General features: G+C 38.4%; 1 protein-coding gene across 10 annotated transcripts in view; it reads left to right on the top strand.

The window, feature by feature from the left end:
- Window positions 1–22,394, top strand: part of LOC130927062 (dedicator of cytokinesis protein 9-like) — a 190,816-nt gene that overhangs the window by 97,241 nt on the left and 71,181 nt on the right. For all 10 annotated transcript variants that reach the window (XM_057852572.1, XM_057852568.1, XM_057852577.1 and 7 more), the window contains exons 3-7: window positions 2,138–2,227; window positions 8,476–8,558; window positions 9,357–9,426; window positions 17,881–17,976; window positions 18,260–18,394. In XM_057852572.1, the coding sequence (XP_057708555.1) occupies window positions 2,138–2,227; window positions 8,476–8,558; window positions 9,357–9,426; window positions 17,881–17,976; window positions 18,260–18,394 (474 nt within the window). The remainder of the gene's footprint in view (window positions 1–2,137; window positions 2,228–8,475; window positions 8,559–9,356; window positions 9,427–17,880; window positions 17,977–18,259; window positions 18,395–22,394) is intronic.

Below are 22,394 nucleotides of genomic sequence, written 5' to 3'. Positions count from 1 at the left end.
GATTACTAGGTGACCATCTGTACAAAAGGGGCAAGGAGCCAAATTCAGGGTGTGTGCCGAAATATGCAATAACACATTGAGGGAGTCTAGATTCTGTCCAACGGCCCTCTTCATTTCATTTCTCTTTTACTGTGTTATGTTTTATCTTCTGTACAGTGTTCTTTTGGGCAGCCCTTTTCATTTTTGTTTAGTCTAGTGTTTTTGGACGAAAATACTTCTTAATCTTAGTCATATTTTAGTCATTTCAAAATGTGTTCATCTTCGTCTAGTTTTAGTCGATGAAATCCCATACCAATTTCCCCTAGTTTTATACGACAGTTATTAAAAATCTTTTCGTCTGTAAAAATTCAAAAGTTTTAGTCCAAAAATCAATAAAGGTCCCCAACACTTTCAAATGAACATAGACAGACGAGCACATATCGTAGCGTCTACAAGCACAAAGCCAACTTGGTGATGATAATACACACTCAGCCGTAAAAGCAGTAGGCTACATCATTTTCGAATAAACCCATCTGGAAGCCAGGAACTGTATGTAAAAAAAAAAAAAAAAAAAAAAAAAAAAAAAAAAAAAATGTCCGAGTGTTTAACACTGGGAAGTCTGGGATTTTTTTTTAGCTATTCTTAGAGTCTAGCCATACGTTGTAGGCAATCAGTATTTCCCAGTAATTGCGCATTTACTCAACAAAACAGCTGAAGTGGGCTGTTAGCTAAATGCCATTTCGCCAACTGGCTCGCCTCTAGATTTACTGACCAGAAAAGTCAAGTGGCTCTGCTTTAGACTGGCAAGTGTTTAAAGATAACGCTCACCATTCTGAAGCTAATGCTAACACAAACGTGAATGCTAGGCTAATGCTAGGAGTTACAATCAACTTCTGATGATAGCTTGGCACCAGTATTGTTAATCTTACTTTAAAAAAAGTAATTAATTACAGTCACAAATTGCTTCTCCCAAAATATGATTGCATTAGTAACTCAGTTACCTCAATGTAAGAGTAATTAGTTACTTGACTAATTAACTGGTGTTTCCTTTCATATTTTTTTTCATTCCCAAAAAAAAAAAACCAAAAAAAAACATAGTAACCTTTGCTATGTTTGAAGTCATATAATGTTGTGAATCAACTGTTAAAGTTGTTAAAATTGCTCCCGTTACTGCATTAGTTCCCTTCCGTCTCGCTTCAAGTTAAGATTTTGCTAATTTAGGAGTATTTAAAGTTACTGAGGTTCGCTTGGATGGTTCTCAACAACGGAGCCTTCCTGAGAAATCTACTGCTTTAAGATGGCGGCTGTTTACAAACGCCGGAGAGTCTAACATTTTGAATATAGTTCTATGTACATGTTATCTCTACCGTAGCATCATGTGGGCATGGTTTGTAGGCTATCGGCTACAGTCAGGTATTATAGGAGCCAACTAGCATCGCATTTGCAACAGCGTTACAACTCCCTTCCCTCCTGCCCACTCCTGCTCTGCTGTCTCATCTCCGTGAGTCTGTGTTTCTCAGACTTTTCTCACGTCATTCAACCAACGTAGTATCGGAAAGTAACTCAGGCCTTTGCATCCTCAGTAACGGTAACGGCGTTGCTAAATGAGAAAAGTAATTAATTATACTACTCACTACTGAAAAAAAATAACGCCTTTAGTAATGCCTTTATACTCCAACTGCGTTATTAACAACACTACTCAGCACAGACCTTTAAAGGCTAAAGCAGCATTGCATATTCTCACTCACCAAGACACAAAAACAAATCTTACCGTGTTTCCAAACTAGAAAGCCTAGCTTTAAACACATCCTAAACTCCAGTGAGTACAGAGAGAGACCCAAACACTGCTACGATGCAATCTGACATACTCCATGTACAGTATGAAAATGTCACACGTTGGGAACATATGACAAAACAATGTTGCATTTTCATCTCGTTGTCTTCTCGTTAGACGAAAACCGGCATTTGTCTCGTTATGTTTTCGTCCCCCAAGCCACTTTTTAGCTCGTCATCGTGACGTCATGAAAAAATTGTTCGTCGACAAAGTATTTTAGTTATCGTAATTGTTGACGAAAACAACAGTGCTTCTGTATCATATTTGAGAGGCACTGAGACTTATCATTTCTTTGCTGACAAATTCTCAATCTTTATTTTGCAGATTTCGACTTTGCGGCGGCAAGGCAGGAGTCTCTACCACACCCTGCCTGACAATGCCGAAAGGGAAGCCCAGAGTCTATTTGTCCAAGAGGTAAACATGTGGTTTTATTTACTCTTTTTAACATATTGGTAGCTCACTGTTCGCCCCTTCTAGTTCAAATGGATTGGACTTCTTTCGCAGTCAATGGCAATCATTGAGTAATATAAGATGAGTTGCAATTTTGAAACCGCCACTGTGAGTACAGTACAGTAAACTATCAAGCTACAGTGCTGTATGGCTAATAAAAATAACAAGACCTGACTAATTGCAGAACTATGCTATGAAACAGAATAGATAGATACATGGAAAAGCTGTTCCATTAAGCTGGAATGTAATCACTTGTCACAAAATGACAGTAATGTGAGTTATTAAAGAATTTGTTGCTTGAATTTGCAGTAATGCATGTAGACCATTAGGAAGACTGCTTAATTCACATGAAATATAGCTCCTGTCTGACTCTGTCGCCTGCTGCATGAAGAACTGCGCTCATCACACATCATTACGCTGTTAATCAAACTATTTGTGTTGGATCTTTGTAGTTGTTCTGTGTAGGCCAAGAAATTAAGGGATGATAACGGGAAATGAGTACTCAGACATTTAGCAAATGTCTGCTACATCTCATTGTTTCTGATTATAGTTCTGCCAGCTAGTCTTGAACATGTCTCATTTGAAGTGTTTAGAGTTTCATAAGATGGCAGAAGACATTTGCAAGGGAGGTTGGATGGGGTTCACCACTTGTTAGCTAATGCTTATGCTCATTTTACTAGCTAATTAAAACTTTATCCTTATACTTTCATGTTTTGTCAACTTTTGAGTTTAAATAGCTGTTTCTTGTTGGTAAATTAGTTGGCCTAACTTTGATACTACTGTATATGGATAAATCTCACAATATGTTTATAGTATTGCTGCAACGATTAATCGATGAACTCGAGTAATTCGATTAGAAAAAAAAATTCGAATTAAGTTTTGCTGCATCCAGTATCCGTTTAATTAAAATGGCGTTGTAATGGTTTGTTTTGAAAGTGTTTGCATTTAGTTTAATTGATTTGGGTGGATACACTGCCATAGACTTCATAATGTATTGACAGGACACAAGGCGCGGGGCCGATTCATAGGTGGCCTATCTCCGTCAGAGCTGAGTGAGTGGAAACACAGACAAAGAGCTTTTTCCGTGAAAAATTCTTGTGAATAAATGCTTAAATCCCTGAATTCTTCATAGATATGGACATAAAACAGTCTCGATTCTTGGTTAAAAGCAAAAAAAAAAAAAGTGCAGGTAGCAATTATTTCACGTAAATATTGCGAACTATGATGCTAGTCAGTAAGGAAATTAACGGCCGCCATATGTAAACAAAGAGGTTTTTCCGTTGAAAATTCTTGTGGATAAATGATTAAATCCCTGAATTCTTTGTAGATATGGACGTAAAAGAGTCTCGATTCTTGGTTGAAAGCAAAAAAAAAAAGGTGCAGGTAGCATTTATTTTACATAAATTGCGAAGTGTAATGCCAATGCTGTAGAAGCTAATTTCTCGCATTGAATTTTTTCCCGCAACATTTCAAAATGCATGCATAGTACAAAAAATATAATGTTTATCTTGAATCCTCGAACAAATCACTCCTGAGACAATCCTTCCTGTTTGTATGCAGTACAGCTTTCGTACTTAACCTAAATCCGACATTAGATCTCTGCATGTGACTGACTGCTAATGAATGAAGTCCCTATGAGTGTTGGACGGACCCCTTCGGGAAGGCGTGAGGCAGTGAATGGGGAATGTGTCATGTCAATACATAATATATATATATATATATATATATATATATATATATATATATATAATGTATTGCCATGGGTTTTCCCATTGACTGTGTATCAAATACTTGTTCTCCCCACTGTGTGTATATATATATATATATATATATATATATACAGTATATATATATGACACTGCCATCTAGTAGCAACAGTGACTGTGACATAATTCATTTCAAAAAGCTGAATCCAGCTGCTCCCTGCTAAGACCAACATAAGCTAAATTTTTATTTGAGCTGTTTTTTTAATGCATTCATAGATTATTTTGTAGGTATATTTAGCTTTTTTTGTGGGAATATGTGTTTGAACCATTTTAAGGAGCATTGTAAAAAAAAAAAATTGTATTTTATACTATTTAAGCTAGCAGACGTTTGCTATGTAAGTTAGCCAGTTGCTCTTTTGTTGTATCCTCATCTATTAATTTATTTTTAACCTTTTGAGGCTCAGCTCAGGTATTTTAATTTATTTATGTTCCTTATCTGATTATTCGATTATTCAAACTAACTAGTTCACCGATTAATCGACTACTAAAATAATTGATAGCTGAAGCCCCAGTTTTTAGCACCACATTCTAGTACAATTTTGGTGATTTGGCTTAAAAAAACTGCTAGAATCAGAATAAGATAACAAACTTCAGCTGCAATGAAATATATATTATAGATAATATATAATTTTTTTCAATTTGACACTTTACCACTAGTATCATGAATTGTGAATGCATTTGTTTGGACACTATTTTTATTTATTTTTTTTTTTTGCCATTTCCTATTTAGCGATTGCTAAATTGAATATTTAAATAAAGTTTAAAAAAAAAAAAAGGTTTTCCACACAACTCTAACCGCCATAAGCTATTTGGTACCATCAGCTAAGCTTTCAGGTCAATGGTCACTTTTTGAGAAAACTTGTGTAATGCCTCAAAGACACAAATTCTCCTTCTCAGGTGTTGCTTGACGCATTCAGGACAGCCGTAAAGATCAGATCAGCACAAGCCTGTTTGGTTCCTGACTGCTTCCTGGATTAGATTGCACTTCATCTGATATTGTAAAATATCTGTTAAAAAAACATCAGTGAGGCGCTCCTATCTTTGACTTTTGTCCGTGAACAGATGCTTTTTTCCAAGAAAGTGGAAGAAAGCACTCCCACTTGGCTTGTGCTGGGGGATGTCAAACTGAGGTGGAGAGAACAAAGCGAGTGCTCATTACAATTCCTTTATTCTGATTCATGCATTGTTTCCTTTAGCTTTGTGAAGTATTCTGTTTAGTAGTCATATTTCTGCCCATTAAGGTGATTCAAAAAGAAAGTGCCAAAACAATTACGGTAATAACTAGCTGGCTACAAGTGTTGTATATAACTTTTATTTCATGCGTTACAAGTGCTCAATGTGACCACCACCAGCGGCACGCACAGCATCAAGCCAATATGACTTTTAATTTGTTAAAATTACTTACATGTCAAAAAGACTTATAATTCTTATTTTAATTCTTAATAAATTCTTAATAAATTTTAATTAATCAATTATATCAATTAATTAGATTAATTAATGTGCTTAATTAAATTAATGGTTTAGTCTATTTCAATGATTTTAAAACGAATAAATGCATGATGATTTTCGCACATTCTTTTTGAATCACCCTCGTATATTTGCTACAACCTCAAATATCACGTTATACACTTTAGCCTCCATCTCTAAGCTCTACTCATGACAAAGAATGAACTCCAGTAGCTAGATTTGAATGTGTTATAGTTTATTTTTCCTTTGTTAGTAGTGTATTTAATATAGGCTACTGATAACAATTAAACAGTTAGTAGATTAGATTTAGCAAGAGCCATTCTGATTTTATATAAAATAAGTGGATATTCAATCATGCAATTTCTGAAAAATTAAACATTTTCACTTGTTCATTAAAGATCTCACAATTGATTACTACTGATGACTGTGTTATTTATTGCTATTATAACTAGTGCTGCAATGATTAATTGGTTGGCTTGAGTAATTTGTTAAGAAATTTTGCTGCTTCGAATATTCGTTTAATTAGAGTGGCGTTATAATGGTTTGTTCTGAAAGTGTTTCCATTTAGTTTTATTGATTTGGGTGGATACACTGCCCTCTAGGAGCAACAGTGAATATGACATACCTCATTCAACATCGCTTAATCCAGCTTCTCCCTGTTAAGACCAACATAAGATAAATTTTTGTTTGAGCTGTTTTTTTTCTAATGCATTCGTAATTTAGTTTATACAGTGGGGCAAATGAGTATTAAGTCAACCACCAATTGTGCCAAGTTCACCTACTTAAAAAGATTAGAGAGGCCTGTAATTGTCAACATGGGTAAACCTAAACCACGAGAGACAGAATGTGGAAAAAAAAAAAAAACAGAAAATCACATTGTTGGATTTTTAAAGAATTAATTTCTAAATTACAGTGAAAAATAAGTATTTTGTCACTTTCTGGCTGTCAAAGAGGTCTAACTTCTTCTAACGAGGTCTAACGAGGCTCCACTCGTTACCTGTATTAATGGCACCTGTTTTAAATCATTATCTGTATAAAAGACTCCTGTCCACAACATCAGTCAGTCACACTCCGAAATACATTATGGCCAAGACTAAAGAGCTGTCGAAGGACACCAGAGACAACATTGTAGATCTGCACCAGGCTGGGAAGACTGAATCCATAATAGGTAAAACTGTGGGAGCAATTATTAGAAAATGGAAGACATACAAGACCACTGATAATCTCCCTTGATCTGGGGCACCATGCCAGATCTCACTAAGTGGCGCCAAAATGATAACAAGAACGGTGAGCAAAAATCCCAGAACCACACGGGGGGACCTAGTGAATGACCTACAGAGAGCTTGGACCACAGTAACAAAGGCTACTATCAGTAACACAATGAGCCGCCAGGGACTCAGTGCCAGACGTGCCCCCCTGCTGTAGAAAGTACACGTCCAGGCCCGACTGCGGTTCGCTAGAGAGCATTTGGATGATCCAGGAGAGGACTGGGAGAATTTGTTATGTTCAGATGAAACCAAAATAGAAGTTTTTGGTAGAAACACAGGTTCTCGTGTTTGGAGGAGAAAGAATACTGAATTGCATCCGAAGAACACCATAGCCACTGTGAAGCATGGGGGTGGAAACATCATGCTTTGGGGCTGTTTTTCTGCAAAAGGACCAGGACGACTGATGTGTGTAAAGGAAAGAATGAATGGGGCTGTGTATCGAGAGATTTTGAGTGAAAATTGAAGATGAGACGTGGCTGGGTCTTTCAGCATGACAATGATCCCAAACACACAGCCAGGGCAACAAAGGAGTGGCTTCATAAGAAGCCTTTCAAGGTCCTGGAGTGGCCTAGCCAGTCTCCAGATCTCAACCCCTTAGAAAATCTGTGGAGGGAGTTGAAAGTCCGTGTTGCCCAACGACAGCCCCAAAACATCACTGCTCTAGAGGAGATCTGCACGGAGGAATGGGCCAAAATACCAGCTGGGCCAAAATACCAGCAACAGTGTGTGAAAAGCTTGTGAAGAGTTACAGAAAACGTTTGGCCTCCGTTATTGCCAACAAAGGGTACATAACAAAGTATTGAGAATAGATTAACTTTTAGTATTGACCAAATACTTATTTTCCACCATGATTTGCAAATAAATTCTTTAAAAATCAAACAATGTGATTTTCTGTTGTTTTTTTCCACATTTTGTCTCTCATTGTTGAGGTTTACCCATGATGACAATTACAGGCCTTTCTAATATTTCCAAGTGGGAGAACTTGCACAATTAGTGGTTGACTAAATACTTATTTGCCCCATTGTAGGTATATTTAGCATTTAGTATATACTGTGTATATATATATATATATATATGTATATTAGTATATTTATAGCATTTTATAGCCTTTGAGCTAGCAGATTTTGCTAATTGTTCTTTTATTGTACTTATATTGTCATTTATTTAATTTTTAATACCGTTTGAGGCTAATGAAAGATCAATTCTGCATAGTTTGAAGAAACGCTCGGAAATTTTTATTTTGTGTTGAAAGTGCAATCTTAGCAAGCCATTGTTTTACATTTTGTAAAATTTATTCTGCAATGTGTTAAATGTTCCTAACCCGATTACTCGATTATTTGACTACTAAAATAATTGATAGCTGCAGCCCTAATTATAACTATTGAATATTTGTTTGCACAGTGTTTGTTTTTGTCTCAGAAAAGCATTGGTTCGATATTGAATTTCTTTTTCTTCTTCTTTTTTTTTAGATTTTTGGGAGGATTTTAAAATATTGTAAGTCCTATGTGGGTTTAATAAGTCATTTAAGAGTCATACAGTATTCAAACATGAATATGATTGCAGCTCATTCATTACGATGATTACAACTTTAGCTTGCAGCTGGCCACACGTCTCTTTCAAACCTATGATTACAAAATGTACGCTGTGTGGTTTAAACAAGTTTTACTGTATTATTAGGGGTTTGTAATCAGCTTTCACTATGTCCCCTCAGTGTATTAAGACCTACAAGACTGACTGGCATGTTGTCAACTACAAGTATGAAGCTTATTCGGGAGACTTCCGCCAGCTTCCGAAGTAAGCCCTTTTTACAAGCCTCAGCATCTTTTATTGATGGCAGTAAAGTCGAAGAAATTATATATTCGTATTCTTCATTTAAAACAAATAAATAGCATTTTTAAGTAACTGTTCACCCGCTCAAGTTGTTTTGTTTTGGTTTTCCCATGTTGTAGTTGCATAATTATAATTACGAGGAAACACCAATTCCCATTTCCCTTAAGCAAAATAGGGATTCTTATTTTTACGATCCTCGAGATACTTTTTGACTGAGTGGAAAACACCCTCATTGTCGGGATATTGTGTCACTAGCCTGCCCTGCCCTGCCTCTTCCCTTAAGAATATCACTTTTACATTCAATTTGTTTGAATGCATTGTTGATGACATTCTCGCGTCCGCTGTTGCCAAACGCTTTGACGGTGCGCAGACAATCGGGAAGTTAAAACAATGCGCCATGACGTGAGTTGCCTGTTAAAAACTTCACATTAAGTCCTCATCAAGTGATTCTCTGTGGTACTTTTCCTTTTTTTCACTCGAGTGGGCAGAATACTCTCTGGCATGTTTCCATGAATAGTCTTAGCTGGAAAATGCATTTACCAGAGTGGCCTGCTTACTTATGACCGCTTTTAGGCAGCTGCATAGCATCCAAATTCTTTATGGAGTCATTAGCGCACCCTATAAAACTACAAATGGCCACTACTACGTATTTAAAATCAATCACAATCTTATTTTAGTTACATTGGTCATAATTTCATTTAGGTTTCTTTTGTTTGACGTCTTGGTGTGCGTATTTATAACATTTATTCTCACAATTTACAGCAAAGTTTCAAGGCCAGAAAAGCTAGCTGTCCATGTCTTTGAAGTAGACGAGGATGTTGACAAAGATGAGGTGAGTTACTGTCATGTAAATCTTTTTCAACTCTGTGGAACCTTTGAAGTGTGTTTGCAAAACGTCCCAATGGTTTTATTGCAGGAGTTACTATATTTATTTATCGTATTTCTATTCTGGGTCCTCTGTTTGAATGGACATTAATACTATACAGTGGTATGAAAAAGTTTGGTAATGGCTGACAATTGCCATTATTTTCATCATATAAATCACTAAGTGTTTGGATTAACATCATTATGTATATAGGCTAGGGCAAATAAGTATTTAGTCAAGCACTAATTGTGCAAGTTCTCCCACTTGAAAATATTAGGGAGGCCTGTAATTGTCAACATGGGTAAACCTCAACCATGAGAGACAGAATGTGGAACCCTCCCCAGAAAATCACAGTTTGATTTTTTAAAGAATTTATTTGCAAATCATGGTGGAAAACAAGTATTTGGTCAATACCAAAAGTTCATCTCAATACGTTGCTGAGTACCCTTTGTTGGCTATAACGGAGGCCAAACGTTTTCTGTAACTCTTCACAAGCTTTTCACACACTGTTGCTGGTATTTTGGCCCATTCCTCTGTGCAGATCTCCTCTAGAGCAGTGATGTTTTGGGGCTGTCGTTGGGCAACACGGACTTTCAACTCCCTCCACAGATTTTCTATGGGGTTGAGATCTGGAGACTGGCTAGGCCACTCCAGGACCTTGAAAGGCTTCTTACGAAGCCACTCCTTTGTTGCCCTGGTTGTGTGTTTGGGATCATTATCATGCTGAAAGACCCAGCTCTCATCTTCAATGCCCTTGCTGATGGAAGGAGATTTTCACTCAAAATCTCTCGATACATGGCCCCAGTCATTCTTTCCATTTATCAGTCATCCTGGTCCCTTTGCAGAAAAACAGCCCCAAAGCATGATGTTTCCACCTTCATACTTCACAGTGGGTATGGTGTTCTTCGGATTCAACTCAGTATTCTTTCTCCTCCAAACATGAGAACCTGTGTTTTTACCAAAAAGTTCTATTTTTGTTTCATCCGACCATAACACATTCTCCCAGTCCTCTTCTGGATCATCCAAATGCTTTCTAGCGAACCGCAGACGGGCCTGGACGTGTACTGGCTTCAGCAATGGGACACATCTGGCAGTGCAGGATTTGAGTCTCTGGTGGCGCATTGTGTTACTGATGGTAGCCTTAGTTACTGTGGTCCCAGCTCTCTGTAGGTCATTCACTAGGTGCTCTCGTGTGGTTCTGGGATTTTTGCTCACCGTTCTTGTTATTATTTTGACGCCACGGGGTGAGAGCTTGCATGGAGCCCCAGATTGAGGGAGATTATCAGTGGTCTTGTATGTCTTCCATTTTCTAAGCGTTTTACCTATTGCAGATTCAGTCTTCCCAGCCTGGTGCAGGTCTACAATTTTGTCTCTGGTGTCCTTCGACAGCTCTTTGGTCTTGGCCATAGTGGAGTTTGGAGTGTGACTGACTGTGGTTGTGGACAGGTCTTTTATACCGATAATGAGTTAAAACAGGTGCCATTAATAATGGTAACGAGTGGAGCCTCGTTAGACCTCGTTAGAAGAAGTTAGACCTCTTTGATAGCCAGAAATCTTGCTTGTTTGTAGGTGACCAAATACTTATTTTACGCTCTAATTTAGAAATAAATTCTTTAAAAATCAAACAATGTGATTTTCTGTTTTTTTTTACACATTCTGTCTCTCATGGTTGAGGTTTACCCATGTTGACAAATACAGGCCTCTCTAATCTAATCTAAAAGTAGGAGAACTTGCAAAACTGGTAGTTTACTAAATACTTATTTGCCCCAGTATATATATATATATATATATATATATATATATATATATATATATATATTTGTATGTTAATATAAATATAACACCCTGTTATTACCAAATAACTAAATCTTTGTTTCATCAGTCACAGTACCTTTTTCCAAAATGAAGCTGGCTTCTCCAAATGTTCTATTGTATACCTCAAACGAGTCTGTGGCATGTGTGCAGAAAAAGGTTATTATTCATCATCCTCTCATACAACTTCTCATTGTGCAAAGTGCGCTGAGTTGTTGAACGATGCACAGTGACACCATTTGGTGCAAAATGATGTTGGAGTTCTTCGGTGGAGATCTGTGGGATTGTCTTTGGCCATTCAAACCATCCTTCCATTGGGATGCCTGATCTTATTATTGATCTGCCATCTGGCCTGAATAAGAATTGTTTATGTAGTCCCCCATTTCTCATAATGTTCTTACAGTAGAAACTGACAGCTGAAATTTCAGTGATAGCTTATTGTATCCTTCCTTGGAACAGTTATATTGACCAATCTTTTCATTCGGGTCATTTGAGAGCTGCTTTGAGGCCCAAATGTTTCCACTCTTTGCTGGGAGAATAAAAAAAAAACAAAAAAACCACCACATGCAATTAACCATCTTTTGTCAATTTTCTTGCATCTTTCTATGAGGTTCAAAGCTTAATAAACTCATATGCCAATTTTGGTTTGCAATTAACCATTGCTAGTACATAAAACTAGTTTCAAATCTGAAATGTTATTCTGTCCATCAGTCGTTTTGATATTTAAAATAAAGTTGCTGATCTAAAATCCTAATGATTTATACAAAGCGAACAAAAATAATTTAAATCGTCATGGGTGCTAAAAATTCTATGAAGCTGGTTCACTGCCCCATATTTTTCCATAATAAATAATGGGAATTGAAATAATCCGTTTGTGTTTTTTTCCATGCAGGAATTTCGTGACGATCATATGATGCATCTCCCCAAGACGAAATGCTTAGTAATTATAGCAAAATATAGTGTTTTGTTGCAAAATATAGTCTGGCATGTTTGTGGTGGTGTGTTGCAGCAGGACTCAACATATTTTGGAATGCATTGTTGCATGGGGTTCTATAGATGACCACATACAGCTGGAGAATAGTCCACCATTTTTTCTCCAACATTGTGGCTGATTATTCCTATATTCTCCTGAAAGTGTAACGTATAATTGAATGGACCTACTGTTACCATCTGGTGATCAAGCAAGTAATGTATACCTCTTTGGTTGTCTGAGGTTGGCTGGGAGTGGAAAAATAGCCAAAAATACCAAATGATATGACACAACTGACATCTTGATCGTGATGATGTGAGCCTTGAAAGAATGCATCCTTTAGAAAAGCAGATGTACTTTTGCTTTTTATGAACACCTGTTTATAAGATGTTATCATCTTCTAAACATCTGTCACTGACACTAGTCTTGACATTTTTTTAGGTTTAAATTAGTATTGTTTTTGGCCACCATTTTAATTTTCGTCTTTTGGACGAAAATACTTATTAGTCTTAGTCATATTTTCAAAACTCAGACAAAATTCGTCTCGTTTTAGTTGACAATTCTCAAAATGTTTTCATCTATAAACTTCAAAAGTTTTAGTCCATGAATAAATAAATAAAAGGTTTCCAACAATTTCGAATGAACATAACAGACGAGCACATAACTGTAAAGTCTAAAAGGATATCACCATTTTCATGATGATAATACACACTCAGCAGGAATACAGCAATTTATTTGCAATTAATAGAACTCGCCTGGATGCCACGAACTGTATGTAAGATGTTTTCCAAAAATTTCAGAAGACTGAGTCGCCGCGCTAAATGCTAATGCTACCGCGAACGTTATACTAATGCTACAAGTTAGTTTAGAGTGTGATGATCACTCAGCACAGACCTTTAAAGAGCATACGACACGAGAAAAAAAGTCTTAAATGGCATTATTATGTGAATTAGAATCATATTTTGAGACGATTCGACTATATACAACAATTTAGCAAAGCGCAGATGACGAGAAATTAGTCTTTTAATCTGCCGGTTAGCCACGCCTACCATTACAGGGCTTTAGCGTCCCCAACAGGTGGATGACGTCAGCGGTAGACTGGGCTCATCGGTTTTACTAATCAGCCCATTGAGGGGGAATTGTTCAGAACGAGGAAAATGCGACGAAGAGAGCCGCAAAATGTCATTGTTTCAGTCTCTCTACTCCAATATTTTTACAGGATATTCTTTTTATCCAAGTATTTTTCCCCAATAGCTATATAAATGGCTTGAGAAGGACCAGTCAGCCCGTCGAGGGGGAACTATTCACAACGAGGAAAACGCGACGAAGAGAGCGGCAAAATGTCATTGTTTCTGTCTCTTTACTTCAATATTTTTACAGGATATTCTTTTTATCCAAGTAGTTTCCCCAATTGCTAGATAAATGGCATGGTCATGACAAATAACAGTCTTGTGCTAAATGGAATATGAAATAATAAAAATCCATTTATTCAAGACGACATGGCAAAATTACTCCATAATGGTCAAAACTGTCGACTTCACCTTTACTGTCGCACCTCCCGAACGATATTTTATGACACCTAAATCGGACATATGTCATTTCCCTTCCCCGGCTTCGGAGAATGTAAACAAACCAGAAGGAGTGACAGCTAGCCGACATGCTAACCTGAACCGAGTGATGTTTCAAAGTCTTCGAAGTGGAAAATCACACATACCTAGCCTGGATTATTTGACATGACGACCCGGTTGTCGATTGTCTTTGTGGATCGGCAAACCGCCCGGCGGAGAGCAATTTACAGTTCGTTCCCCGGAGGAGGGTGGCTGGAGTTGTTGTGCAGCTAACGTGCTGCTAATGAGCATGAGGAGAGCTTTTTACATGCCTATCAATGATCAAACGTAAGTAGTCCTTTATTTAAAGGAAGTTTGTAGTGTTTACTTTGTAATCGCTGTATTCGTATTTGACATAATACAAAACAAGATGTTTACTCACTTCCTCATAAGTCCAATGGTTCCACAGTAAATATCCACGGTGAATGGGAACCTTTTGAAACTCCAAAAAGGCGTATACGCCTCTCCCGCATACAGAAGGATTTTTCTGCAGCCGTTTGGCTGGCGTGATGCGAAAAATAAACGTATTAATCTGCAAAATCAGCTGAATCCTCCGTCCTCATACACAACAGTACACTGTATAGTGAAGAGGACGTCTTCTACCGTACACGTCACAGCGCCCTCCTCCTCAATGCAAGACCGAAGCCGGAAGTCACTCATTTTCATGGCGCGGGATTAAAAAAACTAAATAAATATAGCGATCGCTTCCACACACATCCAAGCGGTCCGTATCATTCAAGGGCATAAAATACCGCGTGTATTATGAAATAAACATGCTTTTTCGTGTCACATGCACTTTAAAGGCTAAAGAAACACGGCATATCTAGCCAAGATAAGAAAGCAAAACTTACCAAGCAGCACATGACACGAGAAGGACCCTGGAGTGGGCCAGTGAGTGCGTGAGGGTGGGGCGGCGCAACATGTCACATGAGTGACAAGACCAAACACTGCTAAATGTGTGCTAACTACACATACAATATGAAAATTTCACACATTGTGAATTTTGATCTCGTTCTCGTGTCGTCAGACGACAACTGGCATCCATCTCGTTATGTTTTAGTCTCCCAACCCAGTTAGCAAAATATAACTGGAGCGGACATGGGCCAGATGTACCGCAAATTTTGGCCCAACTTCGTAAAACGGGTCCGCCCCAGTCTTTTTGAACAATGGCGCAAACTCAGTAAGGAGTCACTTGCCGGATCAGCAACCAGTTTTGGCCCAGAACTGGTCCAAAGCAGCAGACACGACATTAATATATCGCCCGGATATGGCACATATGTTACCCAATTTGGGTCAGATTTGTATCAAAACCGTTTTCAGTATTAAATTTGTTATTTATGTGTTATTAATGTTAATTTTGTTCAATAATCACACTGTAATGTGTTTATATTGCTAATTAAATGTGTCTATTAAAAGCAATGATGACAACACTTCTTTTTCATTAATGCTAACATATTAATGCAACATACAACAACATAACAATACAACATTGTTTTTTCACAAAATATTTTAATTTGAACAAGCAACTCAACATTAAAACCATTTTTTGAGTGTAAACAGCATATTGTATTTGTTAAGGTGCTGGGGTAAGGGGGGACCTGATTTACTGACGATGAGAGGGGGTGGTAGATAGTGTCTGAAAAATCCGGTGGGGAGTTTGGTGATAGAACAAGTGAGTGGGCAGGCAGGCATTTTGCCAGACAAGCAGTACAGAATCTAGGAGGGAAAAACACAAAAATGAGCTCAGTATCAGGATTACAAGATTTTTTGTTAGCTGAAAGTCATATACCTGTAGGTGAGTTGTTGATCTGGCGATGATGGTTTTAGTAAGCTGCTCACGATGATCAGTGGCACCTAGTCCCAGGCTCACCCATGTGCAATCAAGGCGACAATTAAGGCAAAACTGTCATAGTGCTGATCCGGGCCACATCTGGCGCACTGACGTTAAGCGGATGTGATTGCTGTGCAGATCTGGCGAGCTGAGACCGGATAGGCACGCAGTCGCCTGCTATTGGGGAAGACACGTTTTCAGCGTGTCAACGTGACGTCATCGTCATGAAAAAAATTGTTTGTTGACAAAATATTTTCGTTTCCGAAAAACAACACTGATTTAACACTGGAACTACCGTTTTTTTTTTTTGTGTGTGCTATGAAGAAATACCAGAAACGCGTCAAATGACCCCGATACCAAACTCACTACTTGGCTTTGTCAAACAATAGACCACTCAAACAAGCAATCAAGCACCCTAGGTGTGAAGGGGGGGGTCCACTCTGGATAGCTGCAATTACCATCTTGAATACTGTATTTGCAAATCCAGACTTGTTAACTTCTGGGTTAATGTAAAAATGACGAGAGGGCCATGTGGCATGAAACTACGACTAGCATCCAGAACTGTAGAAAATTGAGTGTTAGAACATCTGGGACAAATCCCATCAAGCACCTTTACTTTGTCTTGACAAGTCCAACCTTCCGTTGTCAAGGTTCACAGTTTATTATGTTGAAGCACACAATGACCAAAGAACTTTCCACAGCAGCTCAAACAGCTGTTTTGTCACAGCAAACACAAGGTTCAGTATACAGTACATACTGTAGGCAAACTGCAACTTTTGGAATATGTAAAAATGTTGTTCACCCGACTGCCTGCCTGAGCGGTCCACTTTCCAACAAAGCCAAGGCAGCCCTGCCCTGCAAACACTAAAGATGCTAATTGGAGCAATCCAACCCTGTGGTTTTTGCAAGTGTGAATGGGAATGACTAATGAGGACCACAGTGCTCACAAAAGATATGCTGATTAGGGTCAGATGATCCTTCTCTGGTTACAAAAGTGATTTGTATCAATTGAGCCACCCTTGGTATTTCTAGTGTTAAATGTTACCAAAGTTCAAATCTCACTTCCGACCTTCCTGTGGATGGTCTTCATATATTTCTGTTTTTCAGAGTTTCCTTCCTTCTTAGAACACTACCAAATATTCATGTTAAGTTAATTGAAGCTTGTCCATCGGCCAGTTCAGTGTCTAACCCACCTCTCTCCAGAAGTCAGCCAGCTTCAGCTAATTCACCACCCAAATAGTGTAGCACCACCTGTAGGTGGAAATTTTGCCATAAAACCCCACACATAAATACACCACTTTTCTTTACCGTTGGTGTGTCGTTTTTAGAAGCTAATTTAGGTCAGAGGAAATCAACCCACTGATTTGTTTCCCTCTCGAGTGTTGTCTAGACACTGACGAGGACAATCAGACCATGAACTCTTCCAGATGGTTTGCGGATTTCTCCATTAGGACCATTAGAAATATCATGCCAACATTTGCTTTGTGAGCCTGAGGAAAATATATAGGAAAAAAGGGAGGAGTTGGTGATGTTGGATCAGAACGCCAACATCTTGAAATGTCGTTCAAGCTGTGAAGTACCTGCAAGTGTCAGAAAAATGGGTTCTCACTTCTTGAGTTACTGAAGTGTATTATCCATGCAAAGTTGATGATCTAAACCAGGGCTAGCGATTGAGATTGTCCTCCTCCCCCCACACCATTCCTTCCCTCTGTACGTTTACAGTATTCTTAAATCCCTTAAAATCTGATGTAACGTTTGGAATGCCTTCTGGCAAAGGTCATTGTTTCTTAATGCCCCACCTCAGAATGTGCACATAACCTGAGATGAGATACACCACGGTCAAGATCTCACTATTTATTTGGGCTAACACGCAGAGTTTGTTTAATGTTCTCCTTTGTGCTTATTTGGACTGAGTCAGACCTACACCGCATTGGACTCTGTGCCGCCTCAAAGCCAAGAGATCACAGGGTCTCTGCACAGTGAGGTGGTTCTTTGGCATGCTGGCTTCTAAGCATCCGTGATATAATGTTCTCATACTATACTATTGTTTAGCCTTCATTATTTTTGCCTTTGGCCCAATCGTTTGGACTATGTTAAAACCCATAACAGGTGATTTTGACTGTACTTTTCATAATGTCTTTCTGAAATGCAGAAGTGTTGAATAGTCTTTATAGATGTTTATCTGTTGTTGTATCCTGCAGGATACGGCGTCACTTGGGTCTCAAAAAGATGGGATCACCAAACATGGATGGCTCTACAAAGGCAACATGAACAGCGCCATCAGTGTTACCATGAGGGTGAGAAGGACAGAAAACTGGATGATATTTTTCAAAGTCTCTGCATTGAGCGGATCAGTGCTGAATTGCAATGAGCCCATGAAAGGAGTGGATTTTTTTTCTTAAATCCTGTCAAGTGATTCTGGAAAGTATCACACAATAATGGCATACTGACCAGCACTTATTTCAGAGATGAAGTTATCTTTTATGACTATAATCTTGATATTATCGCTATAGTGCAGACTTTTTGAATAACATTTGCCGTCCCCCAACTAAGCACAAGTGTTTCTTCTTATCGCATTAGTCATTCAAGAGGAGATACTTCCATCTGACGCAGTTGGGAGACGGTTCTTACAATTTAAACTTCTACAAGGACGAGAAGATCTCCAAAGAGCCCAAAGGAACTATTTTCTTGGATTCCTGCATGGGCGTTGTTCAGGTATGCATTGCCGAAGCAGGATGTAAACAGTACCTCACTAAGTATTCAAACCTAATTTCACACAAGTAAATGATTATCACTACGGATGTCTTTTCCTCAATATAACAAACCAAAGTTTAAACCTAATTTCACAAACATTGGCGTTTCATTGCAAATCTATTTGCTGTTAATATGTGTGCAGAAATCTGAATAGAATCAAGACAAACATTTACTCCATTTTACTGCTGACTCTCAGCTGTTGAAACAAGTTAATACTGAAGTCTCATGGCCTTACAATCAGTGCCACATGCTCACATTTGAATCGAGGCCGAGACGCACTGTGTGTATTATCGTTTGTCATCTCAGAAGATAGACGGGGCCCACTCTGACCCAGTTTACTGTAATTGAATGTCTACTGGGGAATACAAGATGATAGAAGGTCAGGTGTTGGCCTTGGGAAGGAGTGCAAGAGGCTGCGATATTTTTTAGTTTTTTTTGGTTGTTGGTTGTAAGAATGTACCTTCAGGTTCACATCAGTTCAGATAGTACCTGTCTATCTCGGAGTTCAGAATCAAAAACCTAAATGAAATTAATACAAGCATGAAAAAATACGTTTTCAATCTGATTTTCCAAGAAGTGTTCATAAAATCATACTGCAATTGTATAGTGCAACCAAGTGAAATGACAGTAGAGGTCAACCGATATGGGATTTTTAAATGCCAATGCCAACACCAATTAAAAAAAAAATCATATACAGTGATACCTCGACATATACCGTATTGGCCTGAATATAAGACGGCCCTGATTATAAGACGACCCCTTCTTTTTCAAGACTCAAGTTTGAAAAAAGACTTTTTTAACACCAAATTAATTTTTATACAGAAAATAATTACAGTCCATCCGAAACAAATGATTATGATTATATATTTGAGAGAAAAAGCATGTTATTTTGCCTCATTCAAATCTTAATATCTGAACATTTAAATATTTAAACTAAAGTGCAATCACATTCGTAAATGAATGGCTTCTGGTTTTTGAAATGTAAATAAACCAATCAATTGTGATAAAACAACAAAATTGCAATAACTGCATTAACCATCAAAGTGAAGTCTAACTGTAACTTGTAGTCTCGAAACAAATCTGAATAAGGAAAAACATTGCAATTAAATAATGCAAACTGGTTAAACTTGAGAGTAGCTGTGATCTGTCATGACAGAACATCGCTTCAATGATATCTGGCGCCATCTAGCGTTGTGAATGGGGAGCGTAGCTGAGATCTGTCATGACAGAACATAGCTACAATGATATCTGGTGCAATCTAGCGTCGTGAATGGATATAATGTCTAGACCGCGAATATAGACGACCCCTTCTTTTTCAGTCTTATTTCAATGCAAAAAAAACACCGTCTTATATTCCGGCCAATACGATAATCGCTTCGACACACGACCTTTTCGACATTCGACGTATTTGGACATGCTCGAAATAAGGCGATTTATAACAGCACCGCAGTTTCTTTGTTTTGCCGCAAGACGTACGCAGGGCAGATTTTATTGTGAGCGAAATCAACACGGGTTCCAAGAAGGTTAGTGCAGGTGGTGAAAAAAAGGGAATAGGTGACGCTTACCTGTGAAAAGAAGATAGAAATGAAAGAAAAATATGAGCGTACGAATGTCTATGATCTCGACGGTCCTCCTTCGACCTCCGTACGCCAATCGTTATACTGTAAGTTCAAGATGACAGTTATTCTTCCGGGAGCATCGCCAAAGAAATCGCCAGCTTCGGCAGGTTTTTAATCATTTTAAAATTTTTAATCATTTTCAATCAATTTCAAAACTTGTGCAACACAACACGCCTACTGTCCCCCACAGTTGACGGCAACAGCAAAACATTATAAGAGAAAGTAAAATCTCTACCTCACCTTTCTCACTCTGTCACGTCAGCCACGTGGTGCGTTCAGGTACAGAACGCAAAACACATCTGCCACATTAGAACCTGATTTGTTACATTATTACAGGAATTATTATTATTATATTATTATTATTCCGATTTTTATTCATAATTTATTTGTTTTGCTATGTGTAATTGCCATTTGTAATAGTACAAGCAGTATTTATTAAGGATTTAGTGAGGGTTATTGGACTGTGGAACGAATTAATGGAATTATAATGTATTTTTATGGGAAAATCCTGCTCGACATGCAACCATTCGACTTACAAACAAGGTCCTGGAGCGATTTAACTTCGTAAGTAGAGGTACCACTGTATACATAAAAGTTTTGTTTTCTTTTTAATTATACTTTGGGGGAAAAAAGTAAAAAACATGTCTTGTATGTCTCTTGTTTCAATGCTGAATATGAATAAATACATTGATCACACCCCCCAAAGAAATTTTTTTTTAGGAGGCACTACTTTGTGTTTTTTTTTCGCTTATCGCAGCGGGTTCTGGTCCCCATTAACCGCGAAAAACGAGGGATCACTAATAGTGTTTAGGCCAACAAGGAAGGTCTTGCTAGAAAGGACAACCCATATTATACTTATTACATAATTAATGTTGTGCTTGGCCTCTTAGTTGCTCTTGAATCTTAATTATTGAATACATAAACGCATATCTTGACCATTATAATGCTATTGTCTTCATTGCACAAAGCACACTTGTGTGCATATGTCAAGCAGAACTAATTGGGACCTTAACAACATCAATCAGAGCTTATGAGGCAGGTCCTACCTCAAGTACAACATCAATGGCCTGTGACCTCACGAGCCCATTATTCTACCATGTTTACCGCCATTTAAATCAATAATCAGCACAACCCATCCAGTGTTTTCTACACTGCAGCAATAATGTTGATAATATGGCCTACAGTGAAAACCCAGTGCTCAGAGTATGAACCATCACGTTTAAACTAAGTAGCTTCATTGGCATTCGGATTGACAGCATGCAGAAAGCTTTAAGAGAGCTTTAAGATGCACAACACACACACACACGCACATACACATACAGTGGGGAGAACAAGTATTTGATACACTGCCGATTTTGCTGGTTTTGCCACCTGCAAAGCATGTAGAGGTCTGTAATTTGTATCATAAGTTCTCTTCAACTGTGAGGGACGGAATTTAATACAAAAAAAACCCAGAAAATTATGTATGATTTTTAAATAATAAATTTGCATTTAATTGCATGAAATAAGTATTTGATACATCACAAAAATCAAACTTAATATTTGGTACAGAAACCTTTGTTTGCTATTACAGATACCAAACGTCTCCTGTAGTCCTTGACAAGGTTTGCACACACTGCAGCAGGGATTTTGCCCCACTCCTCCATGCAGATCTTCTCCAGAGCCCTCAGGTTTCGGGGCTGCTGCCGGGCAACACGGACTTTTAGCTCCCTCCATAGATTTTCTATCGGGTTCAGATCTGGTGACTGGCTAGGCCACTCCAGGACCTTAAGATGCTTCTTACGGAGCCACTCTTTAGTTGCCTTGGCTGTGTGCTTTGGGTCGTTGTCATGCTGGAAGACCCAGCCACGACCCATCTTCAGGGCTCTCACTGAAGGAAGGAGGTTGTCAGCAAAGATCTGCCGATACATAGCCCCATCCATCCTCCCCTTTCCTCCTCCATGTTTCACAGTTGGGATGGTGTTCTTGGGGTTGTACTTATCCTTCTTTTTCCCTTTAAACACGACGAGCAGAGTTTAGACCAAAAAGTTCAATTTTGGTCTCATCCGACCACGTGACCTTCTCCCATTGCTCCTCTGGATCATCCAGATGGTCAGTGGCAAACTTCAGACATGTCTGGACATGCACTGGCTTCAGCAGCAGGACCTTGCATGCGCTGTAGGATTTTAATCCATGACGGCGTAATGTGTTTCCGATGGTTTTCTTCGAGACTGTGGTTCCAGCTCTCTTCAGGTCATTGACCAGGTCCTGCCGTGTAGTTCTGGGCTTATCCCTCACCTTCCTCATTATCAGTGATGCCTCACGAGGTGAGATCTTACATGGAGCCCCAGAACGAGGCAGAT

This window comes from Corythoichthys intestinalis, chromosome 12 (assembly GCF_030265065.1).
Source record: "Corythoichthys intestinalis isolate RoL2023-P3 chromosome 12, ASM3026506v1, whole genome shotgun sequence".
Taxonomy (NCBI): domain Eukaryota; kingdom Metazoa; phylum Chordata; class Actinopteri; order Syngnathiformes; family Syngnathidae; genus Corythoichthys; species Corythoichthys intestinalis.
The sequence above is the reverse complement of the archived record's forward strand: the minus strand, read 5'-3'. Positions and strand labels throughout refer to the sequence as shown.